Source organism: Gouania willdenowi, unplaced genomic scaffold, assembly GCF_900634775.1.
Source record: "Gouania willdenowi unplaced genomic scaffold, fGouWil2.1 scaffold_126_arrow_ctg1, whole genome shotgun sequence".
In the NCBI taxonomy this organism is placed as follows: Eukaryota; Metazoa; Chordata; class Actinopteri; order Blenniiformes; family Gobiesocidae; genus Gouania; species Gouania willdenowi.
In genome coordinates this window covers 220-21,007 of record NW_021144874.1, presented here as the reverse complement: position 1 = coordinate 21,007, position 20,788 = coordinate 220, and the positions used below count along the sequence as shown (strand labels likewise).

The following is a 20,788-nucleotide window of genomic DNA, read 5'->3' as shown; positions in this document are numbered from 1 at the left end:
TACCTACGCCAAGGTCAGTCCACCGCCTCATTGTTACCTTTAAACGATCCTCCACTGGTTTTACAAGTTTGGCCTAAAACCTTTGAAATGTAATTATTAGAAGATCTATGCCTAACCAAACATTATTTGTTTAATTATTGTTTTTTTATTTGGCTTTCATAAATAATTATGCATATTTATAGATATTGTACATGATATGAGTGATAACACGTGTTGTAAAGGCTATTTTACACAATAGGTGTGGCTACAGATTTATACTTGTTCGTTGGTGTACCATGGGCACTAAAAGTCTGGGAACCACTGATCTACACAACTAAAAAATACAAACATGTAGAGGCAGCTCAGTGGGAGCACTAAACAGAAACTAAAAAAGAGAAGGAGATCAGAAACACAGAACATATAAAGAAGCATAAACTGAATATAGGTCATTTTTTCCACTCCAGTGTATTTTGCCAGATCAGCATTTCTTTGAGAGAAATTGTCAGGTTTCCAGATGTTTATGTTTTGCCAGATTAAACTGATGCTGATGTGTTTTATTTTCATAGCATCATATGTGAGTGAGGGGCTTTGATAAGATGACATAGTGGTACATTTGTATTTCTATGAGCATTTGCACATCTGTACATCATAATGCACATGATGACTGTTAGATATTGGTGTAGTGAGTAAATGTATGTATATTACTGGAATGTGTTTATTCTTTTGCCATATTATAGTAATCCTGGGGTCGTGATGATGGGGCCCTTGAATATTGTTGCCCAGGGTACAGCGGTGTTAATCTGGCCCTGCCGTGAGGGAAAGGATGTTTATTTATGTGGAAATGTTCTTCTCACTCTCATCCTTGTCTGTTTCAAACACCGTCTAACCTGGTAAAAAACTACACAAATCATCACTGACTCCTAAATCAGAGACACCAGTGTCTGTTTAACTTTAATGTGTCTATAAAGCTCTGTTTGTTTGTAGTGCTACTGTGCTCTGTGAAAACATGACTCAGCTTTAATCAGCTTCACCTGCTCAGTGTTTAAACATCTCATCAGAGCTACAGAACATCTGGATAAAGTTGTTCTGTTGTAGACCATCAATACCAGTGATTGTAGAGTATGAAACGTCACAGATTATTGATAACTTCTGATACTGTAAAATATTCTAGCCTCTAGTGGTGAAAAAACACTTCTTACACGTGATGTTTGCACATTTATTTTTGTTTAATCATTACGGTCTGGAATGATGTCATCAGGATCATTTAAATTAGGTTAATTTAAATTAAGTTGATCAAAACTTAATCAATAAACCTGATCAGATTCAGTAAACCATTGATCCCTGAGGGTAAATATAGTGACATTAATGCTGTTCTCATACATCTTTATATGACATGAATAATTAAAAAGGAGCAGTCAGAATAATCCATGTCACTACAACTTATATCTACCTTTTAATTGTATTTTACTCATTATTTTAAACATAGATTTTTGTTTAATTATAGTTTTCTTTTTTATTGGTATTTATTTTGTTTCCTCACAGTACAACTTATATCTTCCTTTTAATTGTATCTTTCTTTTCTTTTTTTCATCCATTTTTGTTTAATTATGGGTTTTTTATTTTCTTATGGTCCATGTGGGCTCCCCATGTTGGTGACCCCTGATTTAGAGAAACTAAAAGCAGCATGAGTTGGCATTTTTTGAAAAAGCTGCTCAATGATCTAAAAAGCAGGCTGAATGCTTCACTCCAATAGGATGTTTACAGGCAGTGGGGCCGTGTGACATCATCAATCACCTGATTTCAAGATGGTGGAACACAGGTTCTTAAACAGTAAAATAGTCCCATTTTTAAAAGTTAGTAAAATAAATTTGGTGCATAATAATAAGTTTTGTTTGGTATAGATCTTCTAATAGTATATTTCAATCATTTTAGACCGAACGTGTAAAAAAAAAAAAAAGTGGACGATCCCTTTAAAGCTGATCACGTGACCTAAGCAGGAAGTCAGTGTTTTGTTGGTGTGACTACAGGGAACCAGTCAGACCATGACCACACTAAAAAACCTGTTGGGTAATAAGTGAAAGTGGACCTGGGAATGCCGTACGAGCTGTGGGACCAACCGTCTGCAGAGGTCACCGACATGAAGAAACAGGTGGACCTGATCATTTAAAACTTTTAGACGACATTTATTTGTTTTTGTTAAAAGTTAAATCAACACAAGATTCATTCATAATAGGTAATAGTTTAGTGTTTTAAATAACATGTGTTTACTAATGCAGTTGTGTGTGTGGGTGTGTGTTCAGTGTGAGACCATGCTGGAGCAGTACGAGGACGTAGTGGAGGACTGGTACTTCCATCACCAGGACCAGAGGCTGGAGAACTTCCTGTGTGAGAAGCACATCCTGAAGACGTCAGAGCAAGGTGACAAATATAAAGAAAGAGCAGACAATGCAGAGTGGAATCAAAAAAGTACCGTATTTGAGAGTTAAACTTACCAAGTCTCCTTAGTGCAGCAGTTCCTGATTAGAACCACAGGAGGTGCTAAATGTACCAACTTAAAAAAAAGACAGAAAAACCCTTGAGATACCAGGGGTTCTCAACCGAGACACTAGCCAGAATTTTTCTGAACAATTTGAGCCCATTTTTGCTTATATTTTTTTATGCTTATTTTTTTTCTTCAATTTAACCACATTCATGATTTGTCATGCCCATCATTTGCCAGTTTAAACCAATTGTTCCAATATTAACACTTTGAAACCTTTTTACCACTTTTTCTGTCTGTTTTGGCTGCTCTAATTTGTAAGTTTTAACCAGTTTAGCTCCTCCCAGTTGACTCTCTCCGAGGCGAGCTTCCTTCCTGTTCCCTCGCCGCTGTGTTCCCACAGGTGTTGGTTTGTTTTTATTATCCACACTGAGTGCACAGGTCATGTGACGGGTGGACCCTGGAGCTGCTCCAGGGTCTCTGGGAGCTGGAGTCCACTCTCCAAAGCACTGGGTTTCTTTCCAGTGACGGCGCAGCCACAGCTAAGTTTTTTCCACCAGGCGACAAACCACCACGTCTGTGAAGAAGTAACAGAAGTCCTGAAAGTCCATCCTGAGAGAGAACTGGAGCAGTTAGCATATTTTGACTTTTAAAAAAGAGGACATTTGGACTGACCTCAACATACTCAAAGTACTCAATGTTTTCGTGAATCTACTTTGTAACGGCAAAATATAATATAGTAAATAAATAAGTTGTTATTGTCCATAAGGTTTAAATTTATTTCTTTATAATACTTGAAGACTGAAGTCACTCCCCTTTATCGTGTCTTATTACAATCTGTCCTTGAAAAATCTCATGTCTACCTTCTTAAAATCTGTCATTCATTGAAACAATGAGAAACATCTAGAAATTAAAAAAAGAAAAAAACTCAAGGTTTACAGAATATAAAATAATCATTATATACACTTCAATAAATGACAGTGAAAGTTTACATCACATCGTCTAATGCTGACTGAGCTTTATTCTGTCTGTTGTCTGTGGAGACGAGGAAATGATGAGGTCTAGACCAGAAGAACTTTCTACATTCTCCCAGTGGCTCCTTCAGTTTCAAATCCCTCTCTGAACCTCCATGGAGGTTTGATCATCCAGAATGATATTTATTAAATAAATCCACCAGTATTCACAGGCTGCCAAGTTTCAGAAAATGATAAGAGTGAGATTTTAGTGACATGATGCGTTCTGGGAAGAAAAACATGTCCTTTTTTAACATGACTTTGTCCTGTTTTAACGTTGATTTCTACCTTCAGAATGATGTCATCACCTCCATACCAGCAGCTCTCCCTGCACTGTGGCCTCCTAATGCTAGTTTTAATCAAACAGAAATTACAAATGAAAACTAACAAGAATTTTGACAAAATACATTTATTTGTAAATATTTCATATCAACCAATTGTCCATCATTTATCTGGGGACATGTCTCATGTTGTAGGTGTTTATCACAGATGTTGATGATGACAGAGGCTCCCACTTAAAACACTGTGGCCCAAGGCAGTGCTACCTTTACCTCAGCTCTCCTTGTCTGCAACAGAAAGGACGTCATTAAAAAGATCATCATGTATAAACATTAAAACATCTTGTGATTTTCATCCTTTAAGTGATCACATGATCATATGCAGGTGTTATTATATTATAAAATGCTTTAGAAGCACCACTTCAGTCCACATAAAGCTACAATCTGGAATAACAGCTGTATTTTATACAAGAGGAAAACTTTATTCTTTAAAGATTGGATTGAAAAGGGACGATAATACATTTAATGGATGACAATGGTAATATTTGCAATCATTGTGATTTTAAAGATAAATGTTCTCAGAAACAACATTCATTAGTAGTCAGGGCTATTCCTATTGCCTTGATTCATTTCATTAAAGGAATATTACAGTATTCATCAGTATCCACAAAGATCAATAAACTGTTCATTGGAAGTTATTGTTTTTAGACACTGTTATTTATTAAACAATGTTTTCATCTTCAAGTAAAGAGACAAATATTATCTTCAAACTATTAGAAAACAGATATTATCAAAATTAGGACAAATATTTATCATTTCCTTTATTTCCTAAAATGAAATAGATTAATTTTAAAACAATGAATGATGTTTATCCATGTAAATATATTTTTAATGATTAGGTTTAATATGGATGATTACAGCTCCATGTTTAGTCAAACTAATAATGAAACTCAACAACACGTCTTTTTTTCCTGTTCTGTGGTGAAGAGGTTTTAGGAAAGAGTTGATGATTGGCTGCTCACACACACTGTGATACCTGGCTTTGATTAGCATTTGGTTACATTTGATTTTATTTTGAAGGACCAGGATGTGGAATTTATATGTAGCAATTTGATGATATTTGACAAACATTTGATACATAAATGTAGATTTTTAAAATATCCCAAATGTTAAAGCTTTTAAAAGTATTGAAGTCATTGAAAACATTACAAAACAGAAGAGAAAGTTGTAATGTACCCCTGTTATTATTATTATTATTATTATTGCTGCTTGGATAAGTGTATTGTTGTGATGTTTGTATATGAATGTAGACTGTACAGACTGATCAAAAGACAATACACAACATTGACAATCATGATAGAAACAGAAAAAAACTAAACTTAAAACTAAAATAATTAATTTAACAAAAAGTTTAGAACAGACATATTTTACACAGTTTATAAACATTTTCAACTCATTTAGAAAATGTAAAAACAGCTTCATTTTAAAATATCTACATTTGTGTTTTACTAAAAAAAAAAACTTAATAAATCCATAACATATTTGTGTATTTATATGTACAAAAAAACTCAATTGTCTTACTATAAATATAAATATCACAAAACCAACAGTTACTCAATGTTAAACATTTAATGTACGAAATCACTACATGTGTAGATATTATTTAAAGAGTTTCTTGAGTCTTCAGCGAACACAAATATATCATTAGAATATTTTTACTGAAATCAGAGGGAATAACTTTTAAAATATACTTTATTTTCAAAGGATGAAGAAAAGAATTATGTTTCAATGCTTGTTTAAATAATTTACTTTCCTTAAAAAATAAGTAATAAAACATATTTTTTTAAAAAAATAAGGTAAAAGCAACTGTAGATTTTATGTGATCTACAGTGATTTTACTGTCAATGCTTGTACAATATTAATCTACAATATCTATTGTTTCTGAGAACAAACCAAACATAATTTAATCATAAATAAATCAACAAATTTCCTCTGAAATCTATTAAATCATCCACAGACCAAATCCTTCAGTCTGTAACTACTTTATTCACTCTTAAATCACCATTAAACACATTTATTTTATAAAAAGTTGATTGTGACGTCAGCGCAACAGTTGAGTGGTTGCCAGGTTGAGTATTTTCCCGCTGATTGTGAGATTATAAAATAACTAACTTAGTGAACAAACAGTTTAACGTTGGTTAAAGATGATATTTATGTTTTATTTGGATGATAAACGGATGGTTTTTGGGGCATTTCTGTGGATATTCAACATATTTCATGCGGGGAATCATCGGTTGTATCTGGCAACCAGCTAGAGTCAGGAACAAAGCTGTGAAATGGAGGACGGACAGAGCTGGATGATGACTACCGTTAAACTAGAAGAAGAAGAGGAAAAGGAACAAATATTATTGAGGGAAGTGAAGCTGAGTATGAGTAAGACGGACAGTGATGATGATGATGATGAAGGCTGCAGGAGGAAAGCTGTGCTGGAGGAGCTTCGTCATCCCGACCATGTGTGGGACGGAATGTTTGCTCCAAAGATGGAGAAAAGCGGAGAAGAAGAAACGGAGGAGTTTTCAGATGTGTGCTCTGTGAAGGAAGAGGTTAGAACACTCCGTGTGTTTCCATTCATTCACTCACTCACTCACCACATTCATCCGCTGTTACACACACACTGGAGACTAGTTTAACTGGTGACCCACTTCATTCACACTCACATTTCTCTATCAATATGTGACGATGTAAAGGTGGAACAACCTGTGTGTACTCAGTGGAACACAGAGAACAAACTACAGAAAAACACACTTTATGTTAATGAGCTAAGGAGTGGGCAGGGACCGTCTACAAAGTCACACCCCCAAAGGAAGCGTCAACAATAACACCAATAACCCTGTGGACAGTCTTTATTAGGGCTCTCTATTTACTACAGCAAATATAGTTAAGAAGATACTTTATCTGATTTATGTTTTCATAAATATCCAGTATTAATGTCATCAATTAGTAATAACTTAAAATAATAACTGTAGTACCATGAAAATAAATACCTCTAAGTACTACAGAAGAAATATTAACAAAGATACAGTTTATTATTTTTTATTTTATTAATATTTTATTAAAGTTTGTAAATAACCAATACTGTAATTAATAGTCATTTCATCTATTATCCTGTAAACCAGGTTCTCAACTGGTCTCACCCTGTGACCCACATTTTGCCACAGTTATTAAATCACAACCCACTTTTTTTTAGAATTCAACCAACCAAATTTAGTCTTTTAAAAGTATCTGTCGACAACACACATGTACAATATTTTTAAAAATATAAATCTATATGTTTTCACAGCATGCCTATCGAAAGAAAAGTTTCTTTCAAAATAAAAGACAAGTCCAACATGAGAGACATTAACTTATTTATTTATTTAATTATTTATTTTGATCAGCTGTCCATGACCCACTTTTGGGTCCTGACCCAGGGTTTGCCCCAGAAAACGTGCTAAGTCTGTGGGTAGTGAAGCCCACAATGTTTAAAAAAAAAAAAAAAACGTTAAAAGTTGAGAGGATGTTAATATCATATCATCATATCTTATTTTTTAGGACTTGCAGAAAGTAATATGTTAGCATTAATTGGTCAAAGTTGTTGTCTGTTAATGGTTAAATAGTTAACTATGATCATCCCTGATTTAAAAGAATGTTTTTAAACTGTTTTAAAGATGTTTTTTTTCTCTTTTCTAGCAATGCATGTCTAAACGTTTTGATGGATCACAACAAGCTTTGGATCTGAACAGTATTCACACAGACACAGGTAACCACACCACATCTTTTGGCCTTAGATTATTCACAATGTTGACCACTTCCTTTGACATCTCAAAGGAAACACCTTGGATTGTGAATGTGTTGTTTTATATAGTGGAAGTATTTATCAATCACTGCTTTTTAAAACACAATCTAAATGGTTTGTGTTACTGGGTTAACAGGCTGGAAGCACCAGGTGATACTTTTATATACAGTTTACATTTTTAGTGGTTAGAATTATTATTCATTGATTACAGTTGGTTTCATAATGTATTATTATTATTACTTAAAATGTGGTTTAAATATTTAAGATCTTAAGAATTGTGTTGTTTCATTACAACGTATGACTTGTAATGATTAGGGTTTGGTGCTGAAACCTGGAACGAGAATGGGAGCAGTTCCCATGGAAACGCTAGTAAGCGGGCCCAATAAGAACAAAGATGTCGGTGTCACACATTACTTGATACACATGACGTTGTTGCTGCTGCTCAGATCATTGATCAATGACCTCATTTCTAACCGTAGCACATACACAAAACACGGCCTGAAAGAAGGTGCGTGACATTATCCTCCATAAATAAATGAATGTGTGGGAAACGCTGATGTTAAGTTTATCTAATAATAGTTTATTTGTTGTTTTGAGTTAAATGTGTTAAATTTGACTCTGGAAATAAAAGGGCATTTTGATATTTTGAAGTTAGTTTAAAGTAATGATTTAGCACCAGAAGCGTTGAAAAAGTAGCGAGTAGTAACCGATACCCAACCCTAGTAATGATGGAGCCCACCTGATGTTTGTCTTGTTTTTTAACTGCTCTAGTGATGCGTTTCCATCTGCTGAAGCACACACATGACTGAATGTGGTGACGTTCCTCAACGAGCTGCCATAAACTCAGCATGACATCATCTCTTTCACCGTGGACGTAAACGCCTACACAGTGAGTTCACGTCTGATCTGCCACACACTGAGTCACATCATTTATGTTGTTCACTCTCAGCCAAACTGCTTTGTTTTCACAGAATACGCTGCTGTCATTCACAGTGGGCGGAGTCTTCAAAGAAGGTCAGTATCATAGTCGTCATGGTTTTAAGAAGATCCACTGCAACTCATCTATTCTCACTAACGCTTTCCTGGCTTTTTCAGTTGTTGTAGATGATAAATCTAAAGAATCTACAAGGTTTTCATCACAGTTCCAGCAGTGGATTCTGGGTAGGTTACACACGTAAAACCAAAGTGCTCATTATCAGCTGTAGCTTCAGATAATGCTTGCCTCCACTAGTATGACTGGAATGAACAAACAGTAAATACTGTTTCACCACATGTGTTTTCTGTGTATTCCTATATTTACCTAATGTATATTTATTTGTCCATAAAATAAAATGATAAACAATAATGTTTTTACACAACAACCATTGTTATTGTAGAGATTACTAGGGATGGGCACCTTTCACATTTAAACCCATACTCATTACTCGTAAATCATTATCGTTACTCAACGATACCACTTTTTATTACTTTTGTGTGGTAGTAAATATTAAATAATATAATCTCAAAATATTCCAGTTATTACCATATTTATTTCTCATATCAATAATAATAATAATGATAATAATAACAAACAACTTTAATAAATATATCAAACCAACATCTGTTTGTATTGTAGCAACAATATAATTATAATTGCTTAATTGATCATTAATTACAATTATAGCATAATTATAATTGTCATTTTAAAAAATCTTTTGCTGTCATAATCGTAATTAGATTGTAATTGAGTTCAGATAATTGACTAATTAATTGTAATTGCCATGAAAATTTTATAAAAATTGTCAATTATAATTTAAGGCTAAACTGGTAAACCATGTTACAGTTCTATATGTACAGTTCTATACATATGTAGTTAACAATATGTTTCATATCAAACTTTCACATATTTTATCATTTTAAAAATATTAAAACCTATATTTTCATTGATTAGGAAGCTTCTTTGTAATATATAGGAAATAAATGAGATGATAGATATTTAGTGTATTAGTGTTAACTTTTAATAGGTTATTTATTTCAGGCTCAGTAATTGTGATTAATTGTAATTGGACTTTAGTAATTGAGAATGTAATTGTAACTGACTTTCAGAGGATAAAAAAATAATTGTAATTGGATAAAATGTTACTGTCATCGTAATTGAAGATGTAATTGTAACTGAATAATGTAATTGACCCCAAACCCTGCTCACAGTCAAACTAAAGATGAACTAAGGCTTAGGCTGTGTCTGAATAGTCCCTCCTATCTCCTTTCCTATCCACTTTTCCTTAACCCTGTGGAAGATGTCATAGAGTTAAGGAAAGGTGTTAGGAGAGGAGTTAGGAAAAGGTGACCATGTTTGTTTTGACGATCAGACACACTTCCACTAGGTGATGTAATAATCCTACGGCCACGCCTCCTTTCCTCAGAAAACGCTCTTTTATCACAACCACCACTTAAACACTTCCAGGTGTTAAAGGACAGTGGATAGGAAAGGAGATAGGAGGGACTATAGGGACACAGCCTTGGTGTGACCTATATTACTGTAATATTAACACCATAGAAAGTCTCTAACCTTTGAACCCTGTGGTCCTCGTTCATACTTGAACAGTTTGTGCATCATCAACGACCAGCTCTTCATCAGAATGGCTACAACGGAGCAGATCAGCAGAGCTTTTGTGCCCCGCCCCCTTCCTCCAGCCCAGTGCCCACCCTCACTGCCCCACAGCAGGAGATGCTCAGCACCTTCTCCCTGAAGTCAGACATGAACCTGGAATGGTCCCTGAAGTAGGTGTCCTCTCCTAATGACGTCTACCAGACTAGGATGAATGTCACAGCTCACTGGTAAACACTGTCTGTGTGTTGCAGGTGTCTGCAGGACAACAAGTGGGACTTGAACAAAGCAAAACTGTTTTCCAAATATTTTCACTAAAATCAGAGTTAATAACTTTTAAAATATAATTTATTTTCAAAGGAAGAAGAAAAACATTATGGTTCAATGTCTGCTTCAATAATTTATTTCTCTTTTTTAATAAACACTTTTTTTCAAATAAAGTAAAAGCAACTGTTGATTTAATGTGATCTACAGTGACTTTACTTTCAATGCTCATTAAATATTTATTAATTAGATTTTTTGCTGTTGTTTCTGAGAACAAACCATCATAATTTAATCATAAATTAATTTATACTCAACAAATTTCCTCTAAAATCCATTAAATCATCCACAGACCAAATCCTTCAGACTGTAACTACTTTATTCACTCTTAAATCACCATTAAACACATTTATTCTGATTAGTTTGTCATAAAGTTTATAAAAAGTTAGTTGTGACGTCAGCACAACAGTTGAGTGGTTGCCAGGTTGAGTATTTTCCCGCTGATTGTGAGATTATAAAATAACTAACTTAGTGATTAAACAGTTTAAACGTTGGTTAAAGATGATATTTATGTTTTATTTGGATGATGAACGGATGGTTTTTGGGGCATTTCTGTGGATATTCAACATATTTCATGCGGGGAATCGTCGGTTGTATCTGGCAACCAGCTAGAGTCAGGAACAAAGCAGTGAAATGGAGGACGGACAGAGCTGGATGATGACTACCGTTAAACTAGAAGAAGAAGAAGAACAAATATTATGGAGGGAAGTGAAGCTGAGTGAGACGGAGAGTGATGATGATGATGATGATGATGAAGGCTGAGCTACGTCATCACGACCACCTGTGTAAAGGAATGTTTGCTCCACGCTTGGAGAAAAGCGGAGAAGAAGAAACGGAGGCGTGTCCGTCCAACCCAAGTATATAAAGCAGCGCCACCCAGCGGCAAAACCTGGTGTTTTTCAAAATAAGTTAAAATATTTGTCAATAAAAAATAAAATGTAAATAATTCCTCAGGTTCAACCAAACATCACTTGATTTATTTAAACTGTTATTTACTATTTATCACAAAGTCAGCATGTTACTATTTTATTTTGAAAAGTTTTGTAGATAAATAAAAAATCTTTTTATTTATATAACTGGTTAAGATACGTCAGCTATTCTCAACTGGTGGGTCTGGAAAGTAGGTCTTGAACATGTACTGGTTGGGTCGCAGACAGCTCGTCAAATATAAATAAATAAATACATAATGTCTCTCATTTGGACTTGTCTCTTAATTTGAAAGAACCTTTTTTTTGACAGGCATTCTGTAAAATGCATGTTGCACATGATATAGATTTAGATTTAATTTTTTTTTACATATGTGTGTTTTCAACAGCTATTTTTGAAAAACTAAATTTGTTTGGTTGAATTCTAAAAAAAAAAAAAAAAAAGTGGGTCACGATTTATTGACTGTGGTAAAATGTGGGTCCCAGGGTGACACCAGTTGAGAACCTTTCAACATTTTTCAGTTGCAATTACGTTTTCAATTACAATTAATTTACTATTACAGTGACCAGCAGTTTTGTGATTTGAAATATAATTGAATAATTGTTAATTACAGATGTGTAGAACTGTACATAGAACTGTAACATGGTTCCCCAGTTTTGCGTTCAATTGTAATTGACAATTTTTATAGAATTTTCATGCCAATTACAATTACAATGTCAATTATCTGAACCCAATTACAATTTGATTGGAATTACAACAGCAACAGATTTTTAAAATTACAATTACCATTATAATTACGCCATAATTCTAATTAATTATCGATCACATTTTTACTGAAACGTTTATGAATGTGTGTTGTTCCTTTAAGAAAATTTTAAAAAATCTGATCATTGAAATAACAAACATTGCCAGTTGAAGGAGTGTGTTAAATTTTTAAACCAAATATAAATAACTTTTATCATTATTATTAGTTTTATTTTCTATTAGTATAACCATATTATTTTAGTATCTATAAGTATTTTCTTAACGTGTTATTTGCTGCTGGTATATGGATGAATCCATCTTGACAAGCATGTTACGGGTGTGAACGTCTAAATCAGGGGTTTTTTAGGTAATTTTTTGCAATTAACAATTCAACACACCACAAAACAGTTAAATATTTACATTTATACTATAACAATATTTTCAATGTCTTACGGTTGTTTCCATTTAAAATATCATGGCAGAATATTATTATTTTTTTTTTTTCAAGTGTAGGAAGTGACGTAGTCTCCGAGCTCCTCCTCCATCTTTTACTGTGCGAACACGGAGCCATCACTTCTTAAGCACCGAAGCTGATTAAAGTTCACCTTCCGTCAGGGCTGAAGGTAAAAACACTATTTTAATGGTTTAACTGATGGTTTTAGAGTAAAAACACTATTTTAATGGTTTTACTGAAAGCCTCTGATGGTTTTAAAGTGCATTTAGGCTGATGTGGCGGTTTCATGAACACAGACAGGATGCTAACGTTAGCATCGTGTCTGTGTTCATCATGTTTATGGACTTAGTGATGATGAAGATACAGTCATTGCTAAAGTTCCTGTAGTTTATCATACACAGCTGGAGCAGATCATCTTATTATTCACTGTTAAATATGGGCTAGAAACAGTGAGGCCACGTGGTTAGCCTTTAGCCCGCTAGCTAGCCGGTGTTATAGGTTGAGTGGTGACCGTGTTTAACTGGTGACTGAATTCCGTTAGCTTGGTTTGATAGACTCTAATGATAAAACCAGCTGTGTAGTTTACACAGAGGTGGAGATTGTGCTCGTGTCTCCTTTAGATGGTGAGATATTGATGAGATTAATTCCAATCAGTCCTTATCTTTGTCACGTGATGGAACTGTATCCACATGTTCTGTGAGCATGTTCTTGTTAGCAGGAGCTCAGCTTAGAAACTCATTGTAGACGTGAACATGTCATGTTTGTGTCTCCTGGAGATAATTCCCACTTAGTTCCAGTTATGCTGAGGAAGTCCTTCCTCTGGACTGTAGAAACATTAGATGTTAACTGTGGTCAAGCCAGCCTCCACTCAGAAATCCGCCAGACAATTTACGGTGCCTGTTTATTGACGGTTTTACGGTAATGCAGTCGGAGGACGTACTTCAAAATAAAAGCAGAGACTTATGAAGGCAGTCTGCAATTTCACACGGATTCAATCAATCAGTCAGTGATGGATGAATTTATTAAGTGACTAGTTAAGTAATTAATTGAGCATATAAGTAATTAATTTATTGATTATTTACAGAAATATTACCATTTTAATTCTGATCACATTGAAGCCTTAGAAGATTGAGGCAATGACATTTCATCTGTGTATAATTGGTCCAACATAAAAATAAACACAGGAGCTGGAGTTTCTGATGTGGAATTTCAAAATAAAAGCATATAGTCACATATAGTTCCCACAAGTTCAGATCCACATTAAGATGAAAGTCCCTGTTTTGACAAACTAACTTCAGTTCAGACTGATAATAATCCACCTTGTTGTAGTACACAACCCCAATGTGTGACCCTATAAGTTTTAAAACATTCTGATGTGTAGTTTCAAAATAAAAGCTTGTAAAACTTTCAAATATGAGACTTATTACATATGATTTTGAATTTTTTTTTTTTTTTTTTTTTAAACGCCCTGTTATTACAGTCTCATTCCACTTCAGGGTTGTAGTACACAACCTCATGATGTGACCTGATACGTTTCAAAACATTCTGATGTGTAGTTTCAAAATAAAAGGCCACCAAAGTTTCAAATATGAGACTTATATATGATTTTGAATTATTATTTTTTTTTTTTTAAACACCCTTTTATTACAGTCTCATTCCACTTCAGGGTTGTAGTACACAACCTCATGATGTGACCCTATAAGTTTCAAAACATTCTGATGTGTAGTTTCAAAATAAAAGCCTGTCAAAGTTTCTTTTTTTTTCCTTTTTTCTTTTTTGCACATGCTCTCAAAGGTCAACACTACAAGAACTGTAATCTTTTTAAGACAGCAATGCATGTTTAGTTATTGCAATTAAATAAATTGATTGATTTTATTGCATAATTGTGACCGTCATCAGCCCATCAGGACAGTGTTACACCTAGGTGAGGGGGTGATGGGGGAGGTGGAGGGGGAAGGAAACAGGTAGGCCCCTCCCACATCACGCCCTAGAATCATTGTTTCAGTAGCAAACATTCATTCTCTTCTGTGTTCCTGCAGGCTTCACTTCTTCTCCTGCTGCTGCTCTGGATACAGATTGAACAAGGTAAGACTTTTGATTGTTGGACTGTGTTTTTACTTATTTTGCTATTATCAGCACATGTGATGTTTTACCAGCTTGAGTAAATATTTTTTTATTTTTTTTTGCCGTTTTTTGTTGTATTTTATGAGTTTATATGTAACAAATTAAATATAAGACTTTATTATAACAAAGATAAACAATTTACAGGTAAATGAAATAAACACTAAGATTAAAACTATTGATTTAAATGTTTTTTTGCTGCTATGAAGTTATTCTTTTAGTTGATGGGATTAAAAACAGCTCTCTCCTCCTTTTGTTAGAATTGATGAGGTGAGAGAACACCTTTAGGCCCCTCCCACATCACGCCCTAGAATCATTGTTTCAGTAGCAAACATTCATTCTCTTCTGTGTTCCTGCAGGCTTCACTTCTTCTCCTGCTGCTGCTCTGGATACAGATTGAACAAGGTAAGACTTTTGATTCTTGGACTGTGTTTTTACTTATTTTGCTATTATCAGCACATGTGATGTTTTACCAGTTTGAGAGGTTTTAGCAAATTAAATATAAGACTTTATTATAACAAAGATCAACAATTTACAGGTAAATGAAATAAACACTAAGATTAAAACTATTGATTTAAATGTTGTTTTGCTGCTATGAAGTTATTCTTTTAGTTGATGGGATTAAAAACAGCTCTCTCCTCCTTTTGTTAGAATTGATGAGGTGAGAGAACACCTTTAGGCCCCTCCCACATCACACCTTAGAATCATTGTTTCAGTAGCAAACAGTTATCAGTTATCTCTGCTGCTTGGATTGACTTCATCACAGAACCAGCTGAAGATCCACCCAGAACCAAAGCTATTTTTAATAGTTCTTCTTGTTCTCTGCTACTCTCACACTTTCTTTCTCAGTTGTATTATTCTTCTAACATTAACCTTTCCATCCCACATTCTGCTCAAGAAACACATTTTTCCTCCTGGACTTGTGAAGCTAATCATATTTGTCTCTTTTTAGGTTTACTCCTGTCTCAGAGTCATCTCCCAGACATGTCTTCCTCAAAGTAAGTGAATCAATATAACACATGTTATTACTCTGGCTTGAGGAGTAGCAACAAAGAAGGGAGACCACCAGGAAACAAGAATTAGCAGGAAATTATTTCAAAATAAAAGGTCAACCCTTTGACGTCACACACACAAGAAACAACGTTACTTTAAATGTTGAATTTGAAATAGTGTTAATGATATTATTTAGTCAATATTAGTGTACATTAGTATGAGTATTGTGGCTTCTCACACAGATCTGCTCTCAGTTGAAATGAAATCATCGAGTGTATCTTTCTCTTTTCAGGAAACCCAACAGACACTGTCTCCTCTGCCCCGTTTGCTTGAAAACAAACGAATCCCTGTCCGTTCATCTCTGCCGTGTCTGCATGAAGAATGCTACACCTGAAGCCATTAATGCAGTGGTGGAGAAGGCCAAGAAAGAGGCCCACGAACTCCTGGTATCTGGCAAAATCTTCAACTATGGCCGACTTTGCCAGATCATGGCTGATGCAAATCCCCTCAAAAGGTGGGTGGAAGAGCCATTGTTCATGTTTCCTCTCTAGTAAACATAGTGTACATCATTTTACACAGAGTGCTTTTAATGAAAGATAAAAATAGTGCATAACAATGAGTACCTTATTCAGGTCCACTGGATAACATTTGTCTTTCTTCCTCTTTGTCATTGATAGGATGATTGAGGAGTTGCAGCGTCACCACATGGTAGTGACTGATATCCCTCCAACTCTGCCCGACCCAGTTCCAGGTCCATCAACCACACAGCAACCACAGAGTGCTGAGCCTGAGGAGAGCGAACCTGCATCTGACATTGCTTCTGTGAGCAGTGGAGAGACCTTTCAATGGTGAGTCCCACCTTCATCTTTGTTTCCTTTGATATATGAACTACAAGAAGAATCATCTTCCTGCTTGTGTCTCTTCAACCTGGAACATAACAGGTCTTTTTAACAAAATGCATTTCCCAAAATACAGTGTCCCAGACGTGCAGTGGCAGAGAAAGAACAGGACGCTGATGGCAGACAAAGGCCTCTACCAGAAGCACTCCCTGGACCATCCTCTGCTAAAGGACTTTGCCACATACCTGGAGAAGGAGCTCTGCAACGAGAACATTAAACAGGAGGTGAGGACTACCATGAAATAGATATATACTGTATATGTATATATATATATATAGTCCCAATATCAGAATGTTATTTAACATGTTTTCTCTTCAAACAACAGTTTAATGAAAAAAATAAAATACAAAATATTATATAATCTCATGTTATTATTATTATTATTATTATTATTATTATTATGATGCAAAGTTACAGCCGTAATGCCATGGTCTTACATTTTCACTCAAGCTGTGAAAACATCATATGTGCTGACTTTAGCGAAATGAGTGAAAACACAATAATTCTAATAATGTTTCACAATTGACAAAATTAGTCCGATAGTGTTCAAAATCTGCTAAAGTTATCCAAAAGCATCCAAATATCAGAATGTCATGTAACATGTTTTCTTTTTTTAGGTGGACAATGTATCAAGGTACCTTTACTACGTTGACCCGCAGACACCATCCCTGCGGTTCGTCATGAACAGAGAGAAGCTCCGGGCCTACATGTGTGAGCTCAGTGATGCAAAGCTGTCAAAACAAACACAGCTGAACTACTTGAAGAGCTTGAAAAGGTAAAAAGCATTTTTTTTAGTTTTTCCACATAATATCAACACTTTTGTAGACAATGGTGGTATTTTGCTTCAGTACATGTAAATACTTACAATCCTTGCACTTCCTCCAACAGATTCCTTTATTTCCACACTGTAAACACCAGCCTCAGCCGTGATGATGTAGAGCTCCATGCGCAGTGCAAGGGCTTCATGGAGTTCATTGGGTTGCGCCAGAAGGTTTGCTCAAAGCAAGTGGTGCAAAGAGATCACCCAGAGGAGGTACGTTGAACTATTATATCAGTGAATTGGAATACAGAACAGATAAGTGAGCAATGTGTCTGATAATGTTATGATCATTCATTTTATTATTTTCCTCATAGGCACTCCCTGTTGACTGCACCGGAAAGTCTGACACCAGCAGAATGCTGGATAGTGCTGAGGGTGGCCAAGAAGGACTTCCTGGCCGTTATCGGGAAGGTCTTCGAAGATAAGAACGCCGTGCTGGTGATGGCAGAGTGCAGCTTTGTGGTAAACTATCTACAGGCAGTGGTGATCCTAAGACACCTCCAGCAACCTGGCGTGGTTGAACACATGACTGTGAGTATTATTGTGCTCTTTTTTGTCTTAATTGGTTCTAATATCTTTTGACATTTTGTAACCAAACAATATGCTATCCTTGATTTGCAGGTAAAGGAGTGGGTTTTAAGGGTAACGGACACACGTGGCAACGCTGTCATCGGCGTGAAGGAGCACAAGACGGCAGCTCAGCAGGTGGCCACATTTGCCCTGACTAAGGAAGAGGAGATGGTAGGTTCAAGTTCAAAGTTCAAGTTTCCTATGACAACCTATTCAAGGCAGAACTTAATCTTTATTGCTATTTTCCTCTGTCAACAGTGGTTTGATACATATTACACCAGGGTGCGGCCCCAACTCCTCAACTCCAAGAAGCGGAAGAGAGACGACACAGAGGAAGAAGAGCGATTCTTCGTCTCCACGATGGGGATGCCGATCTACAATGCTTCCAATGATCTGAACCGTCTGCACAGCAAGTAAGCAAACCACCATGATTAATTTCACCTCATATAGACTTCTACCCATAGCTGTCTTATGCCCCAGATAAGAAGTGTTTATACATCTCATTTTAATAAACTGTTTAAACTCTGATTTTAGATACAAACTTAAGCCAGTGACCAGCCAGACAGCACGTCGTGTCTTTGAGACAGCAACTAAGACTCTGACAGAGGTCGAGAAGTCCCTGGTTGCTGACTACCTGACCCATTTAACTGCAACAGCTGAGAAGCATTATCGAATGAAGCAGTCGGACAACGTTGGGTTGGCCTCTCATGTGTTAGCTAAGCTAGCTAGTGATTCAGGGTAAGCATGTTTCCACATTTATCAACACGATTAATAACGTCTAATCTTATACCTGTTCTATAATAACCTCAATTCTTTTTTTTTTCTCTATAGTGCTGAGTCTGCTGTTGACGGTACCAGTGCTGGCCATGGTCGTGTCCGTGGTGCCGCTCATTCTGTCCCAGGTAATGTGCAAATGGATGTCCAGGCAGCGTACAACAGACTTGTGGAAAGTCACCCGGTGACTCTGGATGGGGTTGTGCCGAGCAAGGCTGAGCGCAAGAAGTTCTCCGCTGATGACCAGCGGGTCCTGTATGAGAGATGGTTGAAGGCCCAGATGAAACTGCGCAATCAGCACGTTCTCGGTGAGATTTTTAATTAATGAATAGCTTTTTTTCTCAAGTAACACTTCAAAGCTTTCACTTATACTCTTCCTGTCTAACATTACCCTATCTCCTTGACAGCATACTTCTCCCGCCGTCCCCCGGCAGAGAGCCGTGTGGCCTCCTGGCTTACCAAGCAGGGGTGGAAGAGCAACATCCCCTCCGCTGCCAGCATCGTCAAAGAGTGGAAGCCCTCTGGATGTGAGAACACTGTGATGGACTCCAGCCAGATCCGGAAGATGACGAGGACGCAGAAGTGGAAAGGACTTCTCGTCACTGACGTTGAAGGCAAGGGGAAGGGCGTGGTTGCAACACGCAGGTTCCAGGTTGGTGAGGTGATCTGTGATTACCACGGACGGGCCATCACAGCCAAGGAGGGAAAGGATATACACGTGAACACCAGTGAGGAGGAAACTGGGTACATGTTCTTTTACAAGGACAAGAGAGGGTGTTGCATGGATGCAAATACAGAATACTGTGAATGCCACCCCGAAATGCAGACTGTTGGCCGGCACATCAACCACGCTGGGGAGGGTGCAAACCTGAAGACCAGACTGTACACCGTGGACACAGATGGGGAGGAAAAGGATGTAATCCTCTTTATTGCATCCAAGCACATCGAAGTGAACGAGGAACTGTTGTTTGACTACGGTGTGAACTAGAGTTATTTTGGTGGGGAGGGTGAAAACCTGGCTTGGCTCTCCTGAACACGTTGTGCTGGGCCATAGGCACTTTGACCCTGGGGTTGTAAACCATACATAGCACTTAGACTGATGTACACCTTTCCAGTCTCTGCAGCAAAACATGAGAATGAGTGGGTTTTAGGGATTATATTATATATTATACAACATTATGTTCAAACACAATCCACCATCTACACATAGCACCAATGGGCTTGCAATGGTAGGATGTCCACACAGACACAGTTGTGCCAGGTTGTAGACAAGCTCCCACTTCTGACCCTCGTTGCATACCCATCATACTGCTCACACTGCTTCACACCACTTACACTGATGTACACCTCACACACTCATTCTCATGTTTTTACTGACTCATTGTGCTGTTTATATTGTAAATATTTTCTACTGTAAATAAAGTGCATGGTTTTTAACTTGAATTTGTGTGTTTGGTCTTTTCTTAACCAACTTAATAGTGTCTATGGAGCTATTTTTTTTAAAGGGCCCTTAATGTTTCCACTAATGTTAGTTTTAAAGATTTAAACTGTATTGAGTTTCTCCTGTGTTATGAAGCTTTTGTTTGTTTGCTGTTTTTTAGCTGCTTGAAAGGAAGGTTTTAACAAACTTAATGACAATTGTTTGGCTCGATGCCGCTTAGCACAAATAACAGGCCTAGATATTTGATAATGATTATTGTTAACAATATTGAACATTAATCTGGGTTAAAATAGAATAAACTGATGTTGACACGTAGTCATAGTAACTCGGGTTAAGTTAGAACAGCACTGTTGACGAGTAGTCATGGTACCCTAACCCAGCCAGACAGCATGTCGTGTCTTCTGGAGGGCAGCCAAATCTTTGACAAAGGTCAATAAATCCCTGGTTGCTGACTACATGAACCATTCAACTGCCACTGCCAAGAAGCATTATCGCATGAGGCAGGTGGACAACGATGGGTTGGACCCTCATCTGATAGCTAAGCTAGCTGGTG

At 36.4% G+C, this 20,788-nt stretch overlaps 3 protein-coding genes and 2 long non-coding RNA genes across 6 annotated transcripts; 4 read left to right on the top strand and 1 right to left on the bottom strand.

The window, feature by feature from the left end:
* Nucleotides 1-1,981: 1,981 nt before the first annotated feature.
* LOC114458553 (protein canopy 4-like) lies at nt 1,982-2,577 on the top strand. Its single transcript, XM_028440972.1, has 2 exons — nt 1,982-2,128; nt 2,280-2,577. The coding sequence occupies exons 1-2, from the start codon at nt 2,072-2,074 to the stop codon at nt 2,463-2,465; spliced, it is 243 nt and encodes an 80-aa protein (XP_028296773.1). The 5' UTR covers nt 1,982-2,071; the 3' UTR covers nt 2,466-2,577.
* Nucleotides 2,578-6,337: 3,760 nt separating this feature from the next.
* Nucleotides 6,338-10,578, top strand: LOC114458552 (uncharacterized). Its single transcript, XR_003673052.1, has 7 exons — nt 6,338-6,352; nt 7,479-7,548; nt 8,356-8,473; nt 8,556-8,598; nt 8,680-8,745; nt 10,169-10,344; nt 10,426-10,578. It is a non-coding gene; the product is annotated as an uncharacterized LOC114458552 (long non-coding RNA).
* A 2,112-nt stretch (nt 10,579-12,690) lies between these two features.
* Nucleotides 12,691-18,191, top strand: LOC114458554 (uncharacterized). Its single transcript, XM_028440973.1, has 11 exons — nt 12,691-12,786; nt 14,657-14,702; nt 15,098-15,143; nt 15,691-15,736; nt 16,024-16,245; nt 16,409-16,579; nt 16,707-16,854; nt 17,248-17,405; nt 17,519-17,663; nt 17,765-17,981; nt 18,072-18,191. The coding sequence occupies exons 4-10, from the start codon at nt 15,723-15,725 to the stop codon at nt 17,873-17,875; spliced, it is 969 nt and encodes a 322-aa protein (XP_028296774.1). The 5' UTR covers nt 12,691-12,786; nt 14,657-14,702; nt 15,098-15,143; nt 15,691-15,722; the 3' UTR covers nt 17,876-17,981; nt 18,072-18,191.
* Nucleotides 14,476-18,655, bottom strand: LOC114458556 (uncharacterized). 2 transcript variants are annotated; one of them, XR_003673053.1, is made up of 5 exons: nt 17,496-18,655; nt 17,269-17,361; nt 16,816-16,829; nt 16,355-16,658; nt 14,476-16,278 (listed from the first exon to the last, which is right to left on the bottom strand). It is a non-coding gene; the product is annotated as an uncharacterized LOC114458556 (long non-coding RNA). The 2 variants fall into 2 exon arrangements; XR_003673054.1 differs by lacking the exon at nt 17,496-18,655 and having other exon boundaries at nt 16,355-16,518; nt 16,591-16,658; nt 17,269-17,485.
* A 16-nt stretch (nt 18,656-18,671) lies between these two features.
* LOC114458555 (N-lysine methyltransferase KMT5A-B-like) lies at nt 18,672-20,183 on the top strand. The gene is made up of 3 exons (XM_028440974.1): nt 18,672-18,758; nt 18,852-19,102; nt 19,202-20,183. The coding sequence occupies exons 1-3, from the start codon at nt 18,694-18,696 to the stop codon at nt 19,780-19,782; spliced, it is 897 nt and encodes a 298-aa protein (XP_028296775.1). The 5' UTR covers nt 18,672-18,693; the 3' UTR covers nt 19,783-20,183.
* The last annotated feature ends 605 nt before the right edge of the window (nt 20,184-20,788 follow it).

What these genes read in the sequence shown, in the direction of transcription:
- LOC114458553 (XM_028440972.1), top strand. Translation starts at nt 2,072, where the DNA reads ATGCCGTACGAGCTGTGGGACCAACCGTCTGCAGAGGTCACCGACATG. An exon ending in TCACCGACATGAAGAAACAG is followed by an intron (nt 2,129 to 2,279) that starts GTGGACCTGATC and finishes GTGTGTGTTCAG; the next exon opens with TGTGAGACCATGCTGGAGCA.
- LOC114458554 (XM_028440973.1), top strand. An exon ending in GATGCAAATCCCCTCAAAAG is followed by an intron (nt 16,246 to 16,408) that starts GTGGGTGGAAGA and finishes TGTCATTGATAG; the next exon opens with GATGATTGAGGAGTTGCAGC. An exon ending in TACTTGAAGAGCTTGAAAAG is followed by an intron (nt 17,406 to 17,518) that starts GTAAAAAGCATT and finishes TTCCTCCAACAG; the next exon opens with ATTCCTTTATTTCCACACTG.
- LOC114458555 (XM_028440974.1), top strand. Translation starts at nt 18,694, where the DNA reads ATGAAGCAGTCGGACAACGTTGGGTTGGCCTCTCATGTGTTAGCTAAG. An exon ending in AAGCTAGCTAGTGATTCAGG is followed by an intron (nt 18,759 to 18,851) that starts GTAAGCATGTTT and finishes TTTTCTCTATAG; the next exon opens with TGCTGAGTCTGCTGTTGACG. An exon ending in GCGCAATCAGCACGTTCTCG is followed by an intron (nt 19,103 to 19,201) that starts GTGAGATTTTTA and finishes TCTCCTTGACAG; the next exon opens with CATACTTCTCCCGCCGTCCC.